At 37.1% G+C, this 17,852-nt stretch overlaps 1 protein-coding gene across 6 annotated transcripts in view; it reads right to left on the bottom strand.

Moving 5' to 3' along the window:
* Positions 1–17,852, bottom strand: part of RELCH (RAB11 binding and LisH domain, coiled-coil and HEAT repeat containing) — a 114,346-nt gene that overhangs the window by 59,034 nt on the left and 37,460 nt on the right. For 3 of the 6 annotated variants that reach the window (XM_005224364.5, XM_059881108.1, XM_005224370.4), the window contains exons 6-11: positions 15,674–15,877; positions 15,482–15,573; positions 14,560–14,853; positions 9,256–9,331; positions 8,155–8,250; positions 7,985–8,008 (exon numbers count right to left, since the gene is read on the bottom strand). In XM_005224364.5, the coding sequence (XP_005224421.1) occupies positions 7,985–8,008; positions 8,155–8,250; positions 9,256–9,331; positions 14,560–14,853; positions 15,482–15,573; positions 15,674–15,877 (786 nt within the window). Of the gene's footprint in view, positions 1–704; positions 6,575–7,984; positions 8,009–8,154; positions 8,251–9,255; positions 9,332–14,559; positions 14,854–15,481; positions 15,574–15,673; positions 15,878–17,852 lie in introns of those variants that run through there. The other 3 variants (XM_005224366.5, XM_002697785.7, XM_059881109.1) reach the window with 2 other exon arrangements.

Below are 17,852 nucleotides of genomic sequence, written 5' to 3'. Positions count from 1 at the left end.
TACAAAGTATTTGAAAATTAAAGTTTTTTCACATTTTAATTAAACTGAGGCAAAATTCTAAAATACATTTAAAAGATATTAATGTTTTTCACTTTTGAAGTAGATTTGCAAATCTAATGAAATAAAAGTTCAAAAGTGATAAAGTATTTTTGGAGAGAAATCCTCTAAGTTATTTTGCAGATATTTTAAAGAAATCACTATGATATAATAAAAAGGGCAGAATGATTATTCTCGTTTATTTTTCCCATCTACCTCCCTACCCCCAAAAAGTATTAGCAGATTTAAAATAGGAATTAATCACTATGTATTAATGCATGACACTTTAAAAAAAGTCTACATTATTCTGAGGACGTTCCCTTAGAAACAGATGATATGCTTTTAGAGGAGTTGAGACTGACACTATGGCATGACTAGAAGTCCTTTCCATTATTTCTAATGTCTTACATATATTATGTTAAAATTATAATTACTCGGTATAAATCTAAATTCAAAGCACAAAGATGTAGATAAGAAGAGGAGAAACAAATCTGAGAAGCAAAAGCAAATTTAAATTTAAAACACTTATTCTGTCATCTTTCTGTTTAGGAGCCTCTGTGGGTTTTAGATTAGTGAATAACTGAAAAGCGGAGAAAATAATTTTGTACTGGGAATGGAACAGTGTATGTATGGATCCTTGTATTTTGATGTTTCCCAAATATGCTTACCATGAGGCTTGATGGGTGAGGACCATTAATACCAAGGGTCCTTAGAGAGCTCCACTGAGATTGCTAAGGGCCAGGCCACTAATGAGAGGACCAGGATGACACATGAGCATACTCCACTGAGAGCAAAAGGTTAAGGATGAAAAGCTAGTTATTCTAGAAAGTACTAACAAAAAGAGAAAATATCTTAATGCCTGAAAAATCAAAAAGGCCCTAAATATTTAACTTGTACTTTTCCTTCATGTCCCATGGGTTTTCTTTCTCTCCTATGGGTTTTCTTGCTTTCTCGTAACCCTTTCTTCCTGCTTCCCAGTCATCTCCAAATATTCACTCTTAAACTATCTCACTCTACTCTCTCCCTATTGCATTACTCATTAAAGAAATAAAGTTATGAAGTGTAGGTAAGATATCTGCTCTAACTGCAAGTACACGCATACACCCTCTGTCTAAAATACAGAATAACAGTTTCTTTATCTCAAAAACAGGTATACCAAAATAACTGTCTTACTGTTTACTTTTGTGCCTTACATTTTCTTTTCCTTTTTTCTTTTTTTTTAAACCACGAGGCTTAGTGATTCTTAATCAAAGAGGAATTTTATGTTATACGTTACTGTAATGAATCTTTCAACTGGAATGTGGCTACAGTTGTGCCAAACCAAGAACGCTAAACTCGGAGTTCGAAGAGCTCCTGTCTCAAAACTCCTAAGTACCAAAGAACCCAATGAAAACTGTGAACCTCTCTGAGTTTTTGTTTCCTCAACTGAAACATACAGGAATTAAGCTGAGTACAGAAATCAAAAATACATATATTTTGTCATTTTCTTATCTATTGCTAATGAGATTGTTAATTTTCCTTTCTGAGATCAAAGCTGGCCTCAAAACCCTTCCCAACACAGCAGCCATTACTGACCGATTCCAACGGACACGTAGGAAAGGAAAAAAAAAATCGGTCAGTCGTTGTCTCCTTGAACCCTACAATTCTGTGAATTTAGGACTTTAGAGAAACATTCACTTTTCTCAATCACAGTTAGTAATAATTTACTCTGCCACCTGTTTTTATTTCTTGCTGGCTATAATAGCAAATGTGGGAAGTCAGTGCCAATACACTTCGGTTGATACTCTACACCAAGGAGAACTGGGCACATCCTGGCACCTCGATGGCAACGGCAGTTATAAAGTGTGCCAGATGGCTTCCTCTTCCTGAGCATCGCTGAGCTGAGAGGAGGTCCAGAAGGCGATGGCAGGGAAAAGTGGAAGCTGTAGTCTGTGTGACAGAGCCATCAGAACTTTAATTGCTAAGTCATGACCAGCTTCAAAAATCCTAATTTCCTCTTCCTCTGTCATTCATTTAACCACAACTTCCATTTATACCACTCTCCAAATAATGAATTCTGTAAGTACGTTATCTGCTGTGCTGCGTATCTTACTGCTTGTAAATTCACCTTTTTCAAGCCTCTGACGTACTAGTCTATCCACAAGACTCTAATTTAGGATTTTCACACTACAGTTGACCCTTAAACAACACAGGTTTGAATTGTGCTGTGGGTCCACTTATATGAAGTATGTGTGTGCTTAGTCACTCAGTTGTGTCCGACTCTTTGCAACCCCATAGGCTATAGCCCGCCAGGCTCCCTTGTCCATGGGAATTCTCCAGGCAAGAATACTGGAGTGGCTTGCCATGCTCTCCTCCAAGGGATTTTCCCAACCCAGGGATCAAACCCACGTCTCCTGCATTGCAGATGGATTCTTCTGTCTGAGCCACTAGGGAAGCCCAAGAATACTGGAGTGCATAGCCTATCCCTTCTTCAGAGGACCTTCCCAACCCAGGAATTGAACCAGGGTCTCCTTCATTTCAGGCAGATTCTTTACCAGCTGAGCTACCAGGGAAGCCCACTTATATGCAGATTTTACCCCATAAACATGTACTACATTACTACACAGATCTGTGGCTGGCTGAATGTAAAGTTATACTTGGATACTGAACTGTGTGGCGGTCAGCACACATAATCTGTGCACTGTTCAAGGGAGGGTCGATGGTACGCATAAATGTACAGATTTGAATCAATATTTTCCCATTGGTATCATCATTTCCAACTGAAGAAATCTAGTGTTTAAATAGTTTCCTTATAATTCTAAATAAAATATTTAAAAACTGGTGTCTAGATTTTCAGAAAATGTGACAGTGGTTTTAAAAATGTCTTTGAATAATAACCATGGAAAAATAATAAAGCTTTGATAAACATTATATACAAAAGGAATCCCTTGCCTACCCTGCACAAAAACATTACTGAGTTCATATTTCAAGGCAACAGACATTTTAAATATTTCCAAACATGCTTTATCAGTTAACGTGTACTGAAGTGAAATATAAAACTGATCTCCTACTGATCATTAGAGAGGAAATCAGTGTAGTAATCCTATTACAGAAGGTATTCCCGTAGTTTCTTACCATGGACACTAGGAAAGACATTTCTAAGGCCTTTAGAAATCATTAATCTAAAAGACTTAGTAATCTGTGCTTTACCCAAGTGAATGAGTTTCACGTCACCTGGTGTGACTTCCGCCACTTTGACAGCACTAGCTCTCTCCATATGGAGAGCTTCCCACCTTCCACAATTCAACAGGAAAGGTTTCCAGTATTTTTCTTTCAGTTTTCAAGTAAAACAAAATAAATTCTAATGATAACAAAGAAATCATTTTCAAGGCAGTAAATGTCTTCAGAGATGATTACATTTGATTTAATGAATACTTTTACTTGACTTTCTTAGTCTTTAAAGATTAGTATGTGTTCAGACTACAAACACAGAAGAAAAAATAGTACCTAAACAGGATCTAAAACAATGTGAGTGATCAGATGTTAAAGGGAAAAGAAATGAAGTAGGAAATGAGATCAGGCACAATTTAAAATTCAAAAAAGTATGGGAATGTTGATATGATAATAACTCCAAGATCTAAAAGGAATCTAAAATACAAAAGGAAGTATTGCACGTAGATCAGATACCAATGAGGAAATATGTGAGTACTTCAGGTCAGGAAGCAAAATTCTGCAATTCTAGAAAGGTGATATCAGTCCAATTAATTATAGGTCACCACTTGTCTTCACTATTCCACTGAAAATATTTCCTATAACCTCAGCTTTGAAAAAATTTTAGATGGCTGTTACTAAATTTTTCTCATCTAGTCTTTTTCCTAGGAATTAAGCAATAATGAATTATAATAATTCAAATGTTGATAAGTATACACCCTTGGATTTGGATTTTCAGTTGAAATTTGTCATGATGTTGGTAGTAACATATAAAGAAAAAAAACATTACAAAGACTTATATAAGGAAAAGACAAGATTACTCACCTCTGGAAAAGTTTTATACTTCAAGGGCTGCTAAAATACCTATTCTTAGAATTATTAATATCTGTAATTCCCAGGTCTCAGCCTTTAGGAAGCTTAACTGAAATACTTAAGTGACTTTTAAACTCTGATACTGCTCAAGAGCATGTGGTTTACTCTGAAAATTACCAGACACATACACACAAACACAACGTGGGCAAAGAAGGTGGACCAAACTTTCGCAACTTACTACTTACTCTACTATGCTTGTACTAGCACAGCACACTCGTGTAACTGAGAATCATACCGCTACTCTTAAGAAAAATTTACCACAGAGCAACCACAAAAGGTACCGTAAAAGAGTAAAGTTTGGTTTCTTAGAAGATGAACAAGTCTTTAGAGGTACTAGCTAATTTTTAAGGCTTTTAGGGAATTGGTGCTCTCCTTTATCTTTTTTCTTTTTATAGCTTTAATGATATACATTTCACACAACACACTCTAAAACAACCAATGGGTCAAAGAAATCACTAAGGAAATTAAAATACTTTGAGATAAATGAAAAACAGAACATACTAAAACATGTGAGATGCAGCATAAGCAGAACACAGAGGGAAATTTATAGCCATAATCACCCACATTAAAAAAAATGAGATTCCAATTCAACAACCTTGCCAGAAAAAGGAAACTAAAGGCCAGCAGAAAGAAGAAAATAATAAAGATTACAGCAGAGGTAAGTGAAATATAGGAACGAGAAAAAACAGAATCAACAACATCAGAAGTTGGCTCTTTGAAAGGATCAATACAATTGACAATCTTTTACCTTAACTGACAGAGAAAAATAGAGAAGATACAAATAATTAGAATCAGAAATAAAGGAGAAGACATTAGTAACAAAAAAATCAAAAGGATTATAAGTGAATACCATAAACAATGGTCTACCAACAAGTTAGATAATCAATACATGAACTAACTCCGAGAATCACAAAAATGACCAAAACTGACACAAGAAGAAACAGAAAATCAAAACAGACCTGTAACAGGCAAATAGACTGAATCAAAAGTTAAAAAACCTCTAGGATCAGATGACTTTGCTTGTAAATTCTAAAACACATTTTAAGAATAATTAATACAGATTGTACTCAACTCTTTGAAAGAACAGAACAGGAGGAACAATTCTTAAGACATTCTGTGTGCAAATACTATAAAGAATTTCCTGTTCATAAAATACAAGAGTTAATGCTGTTTGAATGTCAATATTCCTCAAAGTGATCCACAGATTCAGTGCAATTTCTATCAAAATTCAAATGACTTTTATGGCAGAGACCAAAACTGAGCATCCCATTATATGAAACCAAAAAGGGCCCTAAATGGCTAAATGATAGTGTAAAGAGAACAAATCTGGAAGACTCATACTTTCTAATTTCAAAACTTACTGTAAAGCTATAGCAATCAAAATAGAGTGGAACAGGCATAAAGATAAACATAAAGACCCATGGTACAGAATTCAAAGTATAGAAATGAATCCAAACATCTACATCAAACTGATTTTTGACAAAGGTGCCATGACCATTCAGTAAAGAAGCAACTGTCTCCCCAACAAATGGTGCTGGGACACCTGGATGACTTCATGAAAAGAGTCCAGTTCTGAACTCCTGCCTCACTCCATACATTAACAAAAAACAAAACACAAACAGGGGTCAGTCACCTAAATACAGGAGCTAAAGGTATAGAACTATTAGAAGAAAACATAGGGGTAAATCTTTCTGACTTCAGCTTTGGCAATGGATTCTTAGATGCATACCAAAAACATCAGCAACAAAAGAAAAAAATAGAGAAATCAGATTTCACAGAAATGAAAAACATCTGTCCATTTAAGGACAACATCAACTACAGGACGGAAGAAAATACTTGCAAATCATATATGAGGTCAGAGTTTAATATCCAGAATTGTAAGAACTCTTACAATTCAAAAACAAACAATCCACTTAAAAAATGGGCAAAGGATTTACTAAATTTTACTGCATGTGAGATGACAGCTCAGGGACAGGGGAATAAAAGCTCGTATTGTACATCTTTTCATATTCAAAAGATGTTAGCCCATGAATATGCATTATTTAATCAAACCTTATACTCTATTTTTAATGCTTTACTTTTTAAATTATCTAGGCTATTGCTATGATGAATCATACAAATGGACATTTTAATTGTAGTCACATATCAATAAAAAGGCTTATACTGATGAATACAAAAAATTGAGAAATAAGAAAAAGCAAAAATATTAACTCTTAAATCATAAGACCTTTTAAAAAATATAAATTTATGGAACTAGGGTAAAATATTAAATACAAGTAATCCAATATCAAAGGATAAAATCAAATAAAAGTTTTGTGCTTTTATGCCCTGGGATTAGTTTCAAAGAAAGGCAAGATAAACCTCATTATTTACCAATTTAATTTTGAGGGAATACAACTCTGGTATATTAAAAATGGTAAAATTTCCAATAAAACAAAATATGATACAAATAAATAAACAAAGATAAGTGATCAATTCTTCATGAAATTATAAGTATAAAAATATTTTTATATATAAAAAACTTAAAATCAGCCAGAAAAGTAAACATCATACCACAAATAAAATATACATGTATATATAAATATATGCTTATATATATATTTATATATATAATATATCTGATTACTGATGATGCAAATTTATAAAAACTTCATGCAGTACAATCAGATTTTAGTGGTAGAGTTTTTTATGATTAAAAAAGGGAAAATAAAAATTAAAAAAAAGCTTAAACTGCATTTCATAACAATTAGGTTTCTATGCTATTTTAAATATTATCTTAAGGAAACATAGTAAAAGGGATGCAAACATTAATGCACTGCACAGAATATGTTACAAGCTGAAAAAGGAAAAAGAAGCTCAAACACCATTCTGCCAGGCAGAACTGCAAAACAATCTGAAATTGGACACTGATCCTTCAAGACACAGAAAATTTTCACTTCTTAATATCTCACACAACCATTCTTAAATGTTAGGTAAAATAAAACCATCAGTAAGAAAACAGTCATGTTTATCATTTTTAAATTAAAAATACCTATAGGTATAAGAATTACTAAAGCTCTACATATATGTTTTCTTGAGGATCAGTACAAATTTCTTGTGCTAAACAGATAATTAAGGATAAGCTCTCATATGGGTTTTGCCAATGCACTGTGTACCTATCATACTGTAGGTCCCATGAATTATGATTAAAACCAGTGGTAAAGATTAAGAGGATAACAAAAGAAAACTTGTAGGACACGTTCAATAATATTCTTAACCTATTTAAAAAATTTGTGAATTGCAAATTGATTTCATAAATTGAATAATTCAAATAAATAAACTTGTTTGCAAATAAATCATTCACTATTTAAATGAGATTACAGATAATTTTTCCTTAATCTTTTAATGACGAAATATAACTCTAAAGAATACTTTCTATAGTATTTATGGCTTATAACATAGGCAATGTGTACCAAAATAAATCTGCTACTCTATTTTAGACATTTAAAGCATCTGTCAACAACAGGTTAGCTACAAGAAAAATGAAAAAGATACTCTCAAAAGTTATTGCAGACAATATTATAACTATCCTATTCTAAGACAAGTCTATCTACTGCCAAACAAATACAATAAAACTAACACTAATAAGAGGTAACTACAAGTACAAGAAAAGAGTTATATTATTAGTCCCTATTAATGTTCAATCCCAAGACTGTCTACTTCTGTAGGCAAGTCACACGTATCATATATAGAGAGAGATCAAATAAACTAGGTAACTGGTGATGCAGAGAACGGACAGTGTTCACGGCACGTAGATGGACCTACAGTAATAGTTAGTGTTGCAGAAGCTAATGATGCTTTAAGCAAAATTGGAAAACATGAATCCATGCAGTTTTACTGAACTCACCTGACAGAGGTGTAAAACCATTCTCTAGGAGCAGAGATGCATGCACAAAAGTAAGAATATGATTGCAAGTAATAGACTTTAACAAAATAAAAATATAACACTAAACTTCAAAATGACGAAAAATGGACAACATGATGGTCTAGGGACGACAGTACTTCTCTGGGTCTCACCTCTCTCTTGGCCAGCAGCACGTTAGGGACGATGTGCGGCAGGCAGCGCCCCAGCATCAGCATGACGCTCGCCTCACTGTCCGCAATCCGAGACACCTGGAAGACCACAGGGTTAGTCAAGGCTGCGCTGGAGGGCCGTGTGCGCGACGGGGCTTCACGGCTACGGTCTGGACCCTGTCACTTCTGTTTCAAACACACATTCAAAAGGACAATTTATGAGGAGGAAAACAAAAACAAGAACAACCTGAGATTCCAAACAGGACAGACATTTTTGTAGACCAGAAAAGGATTTAAAACACTAGGAAGAAGCAAGGGAGCAGACAAGGAGGCTTACTAGGCTTCAGTTCTGGGAACAAATAGCGATAACACAGGACTGGGGCAGCCTCAATGGCTTTTAATCTTTGTTCTGGGGGGAAAGGTACCCACAAAGTCACGATCTTTGGTTAAGGCGAAAGAGAAGCTTGTATAATGAAAACACATGCAAGGGGAAGTCCATGGGGGCTGCCCGAGTCTTACAATGAGAACTGCAGACTGCATCCAAACCATTCTCTAGCTCCAGATTGTTAACAACACCGTGGGACAGACGCTCAGAAGAGGTGACGTGGAACCAACCGCAAGAAAGGTATTAATAGAAAGGGAGAAGTATAAAGAAAGGAGAAAAAAATACCCTTTTAAGATAAGCCTGCAATAACAGTTACAAAGGACTTGATGAAAAGAAATCTGAGAGACAATTTACTCTGCAATCAAAGACAATCAATCCTAGAGAAATTAAAAATGGAGTAATCTAAAAATAACTGAAGTTATAAATAATATATACACCTGACTTGGTTTTCTAAATTACACCATAAAGAGGCATATAATTGTAGGTTGGTAGACATAAAAAATTAAAACTATACTGTATAGAGTCACTGTCTTACTAAACAGAGCTTTAATCCAAAGATAAAAATAATCAACTACTTTGCTTGAAAGCAGAAAACTTTGGAATTATTTCTTAGATTTTTTTACTTGAAACAGAGTTGTATTACAATTATTTTTTGGGTAAAATGCTAAGAAGAAAAACGGAATGTTTTAAGAAAGTTGCAGGAATCTGGTATAACTTACCTCTGATCCTAAACGACTATCTGCTGACATTCGACAGAAAGAGAGTAGTGCTTGATGGAAAGCAGGAGACAACTTCCTAGAAGAAAACAATGATGGAAAATGGGACAATATCGAATAGTTAAACTGGCGTTTAAGGAGAAACTAAGTTGCAGGTTTTAATTCCCATCATTACTTGAATCCTACCTCACACATGTTTGAATTTCTTAGCCACAAAAGATTTAAGGTCACTTCACTGGAGAATCATACAGGGAAAAAGGAATAGCAACAGCGGGCACGACTGAGCGACTTCACTTTCACTTTTCACTTTCATGCATTGGAGGAGGAAATGGCAACCCACTTCAGTGTTCTTGCCTGGAGAATCCCAGGGACGGCGGGGCCTGGTGGGCTGCCGTCTATGGGGTCGCACAGAGTCGGACACGACCGAAGCGACTTAGCAGCAGCAGCTGAGCTTAAAGGAGCTGATATTATGTGAATGAATGTCTTATAAATGTTAATAGATTAAACCTGAAGTTGTATGGCAGGTCAATGACTACAGAAAGTGTTTGCAAAACCTGAAATGAGGATTTTTTTCCCCCCTTCCCTAATTCTCTATGGTCCCAGAAAGGTAAAGGGTGGCTGCAAAGGCTAACCTGGTATGTTGCTGAGAAGTTTTGCAGATCTGTATCATGATAATGATAACCCTCAATGTTAGGAACCCTCATAAAAGAATAAAAAATTAAAAATAAATGAAGGAGAGGCTCATTCAATGTTCACATATATTTTAAATGAAGGATTTTTTGTAATTGAAAATATTAGCCTATTTATGTTTAATAAAGAAGGTTAAAACATTTATATTTGTAAAATAACACTGGTCTCTATGTAATAGTATTCATAATATTGTAACTATGGGTTGTATTTTATGTGCTCAATCTACAAAGAGAAGGGGTGACATCACATCTAAGGTTACATAACAAAGGTTATTTAGTATACACCACAAAGTAGCCCTCAGGAGCACCTGATTATGGACTTAGTGTGTCAAAGCTGAAGCCTGTTTGCTCATTATGTCCCCACTCCCCTAATCTTTCAGCGGAGGGAGCTACAAGGCATCTAACTGCCCAAGCCAGAAAGCCTTTATCCTTCCCTTAGTTTTAACCTCCTAATCCAATCAATTTTTTTTACCTTCTAACTATCTTACAAATCTATCTACGTCTTTCCAATACAGGAAATTCCACCATTTCTTTCTTGGACTCTTCCAACAGATATCCCACGAGTTTCGGTTCTTGCTACCCTCTAATTACCACTACTCTAGAGGACTCTTTCTAAAACTTCAGTTCAGTTCAGTCGCTCAGTCATGCCCAACTCTTTGCGACCCCATGGACTGCAGCACGCCAGGCCTCCCTGTCCATCACCAACTCCCAGAGTTTACTCAAACTCATGTCCATTGAGTCAGTAATGCCATCCAACCATCTCATCCTTCGTCGTCCCCTTCTCCTCCTGCCTTTAATCTTTCCCAGCATCAGTGTCTTTTCCATTGAGTCAGCTCTTCACATCAGGAGGCCAAAGTATTGCAGTTTCAGCTTCAACACCAGTCCTTCCAATGAACACTCAGGACTGATCTCCTTTAGGATAGACTGGTTGGATCTCCTTGCTGTCCAAGGAACTCTCAAGAGTCTTCTCCAACACCACAGTTCAAAAGCATCAATTCTTCGGGGCTCAGCTTTCTTTATAATCCAACTCTCACATGCCTACATGACTACTGGAAAAACCATAGCCTTGACTAGATGGACCTTTGTTGGCAAAGTAATGTCTCTGCTTTTTAATATGCTGTCTAGGTTGGTCATAACTTTCCTTCCAAAGAGTAAGCGTCTTTTAATTTCATGGCTGCAATCACCATTTGCAGTGATTTGGGAACCCCCCAAAAATAAAGTTTGCCACTGTTTCCACATCTATTTGCCATGAAGTGATGGGACCAGATGCCACGATCTTAGTTTTCTGAATGTTGAGCTTTAAGCCAACTTTTCCACTCTCTTCTTTTACCTTCATCAAGAGATTCTTTAGTTCTTCACTTTCTGCCATAAGGGTGGTGTCATCTGCATATCTGAGGTTATTGATATTTCTCCCGGCAATCTTGATTCCAGATTGTGCTTCCTCCAGCCAAGTGTTTTTCATGATGTACTCTGCATATAAGTTAAATAAGCAGGGTGACAATATACAGCCGTGAAGTACTCCTTTTCCTAATTGGAACCAGTCTGTTGTTCCATGTCCAGTTCTAACTGTTGCTTCCTAACCTGCATACAGGTTTAAGAGGCAGGTCAGGTGGTCTGGTATTCCTATCTCTTTCAGAATTTTCCACAGTTGATTGTGATCCACAAGTCAAAGGCTTTGGCATAGTCAGTAAAGCAGAAATATATGCTTTTCTGGAACTCTCTTGCTTTTTCCATGATCCAGAGGATGTTGGCAATTTGATCTCTGGTTTCTCTGCCTTTTCTAAAACCAGCTTGAACATCTGAAGTTCACAGTTCACATATTGTTGAAGCCTGGCTTGGAGAATTTTGAGCATTACTTTACTAGCGTGTGAGATGAGAGCAATTGTGCGGTAGTTTGAGCATTCTTTGGCATTGCCTTTCTTTGGGATTGGAATGAAAACTGACCTTTTCCAGTCCTGTGGCCACTGCTGAGTTTTCCAAATTTGCTGGCATATTGAGTGCAGCACTTTCACAGCATCATCCTTTAGGATTTGAAATAGCTCAACTGGAATTCCATCACCTCCACTAGCTTTCTTCACAGTGATGCTTCCTAAGGCCCACTTGACTTCACATTCTAGGATGTCTGGCTCTAGGTGAGTGATCACACCATAGTGATCATCTGGGTCATGAAGATCTTTTTTGTACAGTTCTTCCATGTATTCTTGCCACCTCTTCTTAATATCTTCTGCTTTTGTTAGGCCCATACCATTTCTGTCCTTCATTGAGCCCATCTTTGCATGAAATGTTCCCTTGGAAACTCCAATTTTCTTGAAGAGTTCTCTGGTCTTTCCCATTCTATTGTTTTCCTCTATTTCTTTGCGCTGATCATTGAGGAAGGCTTTCTTATCTCTCCTTGCTATTCTTTGGAACTCTGCATTCAAATGGGTATATCTTTCCTCTTCTCCTTTGTTTTTCACAGCTATTTATAAGGCCTCCCCAGAGAGTCATTTTGCATTTCTTTTTCTTAGGGATGGTCTTGCTCCGTCTCCTGTACAATGTCAGGAACCTCTGTCCATAGTTCATCAGACACTATCAGATCTAGTCCCTTAAATCTATTTCCCACTTATACTGTATATTATAAGGGATTTGATTTAGTTCATACTTGAATGGTCTAGTGGTTTTCCCTACCTTCTTTTAAAACTTAGATACCATCATGTTCCAAGTCTCTAAAATGAGTTAACACAGCTTATGTGACTTGGTCTCAGCTTAATTCTCCGACTTCCCCTTCTGTTGTCTTCTCATCTGCATGCTTTGCTTCGGTCTTCATAAACCCTTTCTTGCTTCCAAGTGCAGTGTTCTTCTGCTCCTATTAGTCCCTTTTAGTGGGAAGACTTCCTCTTATCTCTTGGCCTGGTTCACTTCTTACTCATTAGGTATAAAGTTAGAAAATACTTCTTCCCTGAAATCTTTCCTACTCTGACGACTAGGTTAGGTACCCTGATTGTGTGTTCCCCAAGCAAGCTGAACTTCTCTTATATTACTACGTTTTACAATATTATAATTGCCTGACAGTCTCTCTCATACTGTAAAGTCTGTAACCGAAGGGTACCATATGTTTGGTTACTGTTATTATACTCTTCATTTGGGCTCCTCTAGTGGCTTCATTTAGAGAAGGCAATGGCACCCCACTCCAGTACTCTTGCCTGGAAAATGCCATGGACGGAGGAACCTGGTGGGCTGCAGTCCATGGGGTCGCTAGGAGTCAGACACGACTGAGTGACTTCACTTTCACTTTTCACTTTCATACATTGAAGAAGGAAATGGCAACCCACTCCAGTATTCTTGTCTGGAGAATCCCAGGGACGGGGGAGCCTGGTGGGCTGCCGGGGTCGCACAGAGTTGGACACGACTGAAGTGACTTGCCAGCAGCAGCAGCTAGAAGACTGGCAGGCTACAGTGCATGGGGTCCCAGAGAGTCAGACATGACAAGCAACTAACACTTTCACTCTTCTTTAAACTTCAAACTCTTCATTGACATTGCCTGACACACAGTTAAGAGCTAAACAAGTTAGCTGGACAAATTTAACAATCATCTTTCTCCTGAGAGTGGCTGTGGGGTATAGAGGAGACATATGGGACTACTATAAATGCCACTGCATTATTTTTATGACTATATCTTAACCATATTAGATTAAATGCACTTTGAAGACTGGGCCATGTCTATTTCAATCCTGTGACCCCCTCATAATACCTACACATACACACACACACACAACCACACACAAAGTTGTGGCATATGAGTCAAAAAGTTTGCTTTGGAAAAAAAAAATCAAATACTTCTCACTAATAATGAGTACCTTTAAGTCTAAAACAAATTAGTCATGCTTTCCTATTACATCCCAACACTTGCTATAATACTCCTCCATTTATTAGGAGGAGGAAGTATGACTGGCTCAGAATGCATCACAGGGTGTGTGTGAGGATTAACTAAGCTAGCATATGTAAAGCGTTTAGAACTGTGTCTGATATATAAAAAGAACTCAATAAATATTCCACTCTCAGAGAATATTCTTTTTCCACATTATAATGTAAACACTTTTTGTCTCCTCTACTAGAAAACATAATCATGATGGGCAAGGGACCCTGCTTTGCTCATCTAAGTTCAATCATTGTGATTCAATAAAAATTAAATGAATTAAGATAATATTAATGACACAATGTTACTAATGGAAGCAGAAACAGAAAAAAGGACTAAGATCAAGAACTAATCACCTTTTTAGTAAAGGCAACTATTTAATATCAAAACTTTCTACTGAATCTGATAATGATTGTAGAACACAGAGAAGGTAAAAGCACTGGGTACAATACAGCCCAGAGAGCATGCATGTTGTTTATGGGTTTAAGCACTGAGCTAAAACAGGACCTAGTTCACTCATGGTCTACTTCTCTGCAACACAATTTAACTTAGTAATTACTTGTGATTTTTCACAGTGATGTGGACTCTGCTATGTGTTAAGTTCATGCCAGACACATAAAAATTCATGTATCTGATATGCAAAATAACAACTGAAACTCTTCTAGTTTGAGAATGTACTAAATAGCTGAAAGATGCATTTCAAAACACAGGACACATACTAACCTATTGGGTTTATCAAAATGGACTGTGTTTTTACTTGATGGAGAAGAAGATGGTATTCCTTCTCTTTCTCTCCTGGGGAAAGAATGCGGGAAAGTCTCTTTAGGAACAGTAGAATCAACTTCATCTGATTTTGAAAGATGGACATCCTTGTTTTCTCCCTTGTCCAAACTATTTATAACTGAATTCTGTCCACTGTCTTCAGAGTCTTTGTGGGGAGACTGATCCAAAGAAGGCTGAACAGAGTCACAAACTACAGGGCTGGCAAAGTGTTCATTTTTGAGGAAGTCCATTTCACTGTAAAAGAAAGACAAATTATTAGAGAAGAAAATTGTATTTTTTAAGACTTTGGCAATAGCATAAACCTCATACTGGGTTTAATGATTTAAAAGTATAACATATTAATAGAAAGTGATTTGGCAACTAATTAATCTTTTCTGTACCACAGATATTGATGCTTCATATAGAAATGTAGCCACAAACTCTTACAACAAAACATAAAAATATTTTTATAAACTATGCTTTGGATTATCACTTAGCCTTCTTCGTGTGTGAGATGTGGAAAATTCCATCTAACCCACATCATGAGTATAAGAATTAAATGAAATAATGAATGGAAAATATGTATAACACTAGCACGAAGAAGTTCCTTTATTACTACTGATACAACCTGAAAAAAGTAAAAAATATCTTACTCCTTGGTTCTAAGACATATATGATTTTATGATTATTACAGTGATTAACAACTTTTGGCAGTGAAGAACACATTAAGTATATACACAATTATAAGATTTTTTTCCCCAGAAGTATTAGAATATGAAAAATTATGCCTTACAACTGAAATATTATCTTATATGTTTATATAATTTGTCAATTTCTTTAATAATTTTAAGAGGTTTTATAGAAATGATGATTAAGTACTAACCTTTCAAGTCTTCTGATTTGTTCCATCAAAGACCATTTCTCACTATTTAATAAACTAATTTTATCTTCTAATTTCTGTACTAGCAAGGAGTTCTAAAATCAAAATGGGAGAAAAACAGAAACTCAACATCTCATAGTCTGCTTTTACATGGCTTAAACACTTTTTGTGGACTTGATTATTAATACCTCTCACCTCTACAGTCTGAGGAGTTTCAAGGGTTGAAGGAAGGTTGCCTAAAACTGGTGTCAGAGCTTCTAATTCGTCTTCATCTACACCACTGGCCACGTCCACAAGGTCTTTCCCAGTTACTTGATGATTTCCAAAATCTCGGTAGAGTTGCAGTAAGTCTGGAGGTTTTGGAATATTTAATCCTACGTCATCCCATAGTTCAAAATCCTAAAAGATAAAAAACAGTAACATAAAAAAATCTACGTGGTGGTTTTATCCTGCATTTTTGAGATGTATCTTTTCCTTATTGCTACTATCTTGAAAACTCAACATAATTGTGTGATAATGTCAAAGTGTATGTGCCCGGTGAATAACATCCTGGGAGTCAGGAAGTGTCTAGGAGTGTGAGATGCACCCCCACCTCATACTTGGAAAATAAGGGAAACAGGGTACTCAGTGGAGAGACAAGCTTTCTTTACAGCAAGAAGGATATTCTGGACTTCCCTAGCAGCACAGTGGATGAGAGCCTGCCTGCCAATGTAGGGGACCTGGGTTTCGTCCCTGGTCCGGGAAGATTCCACATGCCTTGGAACTACTGAGGGCAAGCTCTAGAACGCGAGGGCTACAACGGCTGAGCCTGCCACCCGCAACTACAGAAACCTGCGCACCTAGAGCCTGTGCTCCGCAACAAGAGGAACCAAGGAGTGAGGAACCCATGCACCCCAGAATGAACAGTGACCCAGCTCGCCACAACTAGAAGAAGCCCGCGTGCAACAACAAAGACCCACCACAACCAAAGAATTAAAAAATAATGCATTTATAAAATTTAAAAAAACAAACAAAAAGGGATATTCAGAGAGAAGCTGAAAATAAAGACTTTATTTATAATAAGAAAATTTCACATAGCACCACAGAAAGGAAGGATAGGAAGTAAAGGGAAGAACTGGCAAGAGGGAACCAAAAAACAGTAAGATAATGATTATATGCAGATAAGAATGTAAGAGTACTATCAGTAAGTATGTACCGAGTGCTACTATACACGCAGGCACAGAGATGAACAAGAGATTCGTTTAGCCTCCAGAAGATTATAGGCTAGTCAGGGATAATCTTAGGTAATCTCAGAGCCATTAAGATAAAACCAGGCCACTAAGATAAATGATCAAAGATAAATTCAGGTAAAAAGTCTTACCTTTTAGCCAGAGGCGAAATGTGAAAGCTGTGAGGGCCCTAGGACAGAGCTGCTTTAAGGTCGGGTGAGATACCACCGAGCAGCATCCAGTGGCTAAAGAAGAAGGAACTGAGGAGCACTTGCACTGCCCTTTGTAAAATAGCTTTATTGGGGTATATAGTTAATAAGTAACAAACGGCACAATTTAAATCTGACTCTTTGCGACCCCAGGGACTGTAGCCCGCCAGGCTCCTCTGTCCATGGGATTCTCCAGGCAAGAATACTGGAGTGGGTTCCCATTTCCTTTTCCAGGAGATATTCCCAACCCAGGGATCGATCCTGGGTCTCCCGCATTGTAGGCAGACACTTTTACCATCTGAGCCACCAGGGAAGTCTTAAATCCACAAGCTAACTTAAAATGTGCCATCTGCTAAGTTTTGACATCTGACTACACACCTGAAGAGACCACTGCAATCAAGAAGATGAACTTGGGGGCTTCCCTGGTGGCTCAGTGGTAAAGAATCTGCCTACCAATGCAGGAGACACAGGTTCGATCCCTGATCTGGGAAGATCACACTTGTCATGGAGCAACTAAGCCTGTGTGCCACAGCTACTGAGCCTGTTTGATCTCAGGCCTGGGAGTTGTAATTACTGAGCCCATGTTCTGCAACTACTGGAGCCCACACCCCCAGAGTCCGAGTTTTGCGACTGAAGAGTAGTCCCCACTCGCTGCAAAGAGCGAAAAGTCAGAGCAGCAATGACGGCCCAGCACAGCCAAACATAAACAAATAAAGCAGAGAAAAAAAAGAAAAAAGATTAAACACCAAAGCTATGGAAAAAAAAAAGATGAACTTGCTCACTCCCTAGAGTTTGACCGGCCGCTTGCAAAACTTCCCCCTTTTTCCTCACGTATGCCCCGTTCCTAGGCAAAATACTGCTCTGTTTTCCATCACTGTTACAGGTTTATGTTTCTTAGCATTTTATATAAGTGGAAGCATACAGCAAGTACTCTATTTGCCTGGTTTCTTTCATCCA

Source organism: Bos taurus, chromosome 24, assembly GCF_002263795.3.
Source record: "Bos taurus isolate L1 Dominette 01449 registration number 42190680 breed Hereford chromosome 24, ARS-UCD2.0, whole genome shotgun sequence".
In the NCBI taxonomy this organism is placed as follows: domain Eukaryota; kingdom Metazoa; phylum Chordata; class Mammalia; order Artiodactyla; family Bovidae; genus Bos; species Bos taurus.
The sequence above is the reverse complement of the archived record's forward strand: the minus strand, read 5'-3'. Positions and strand labels throughout refer to the sequence as shown.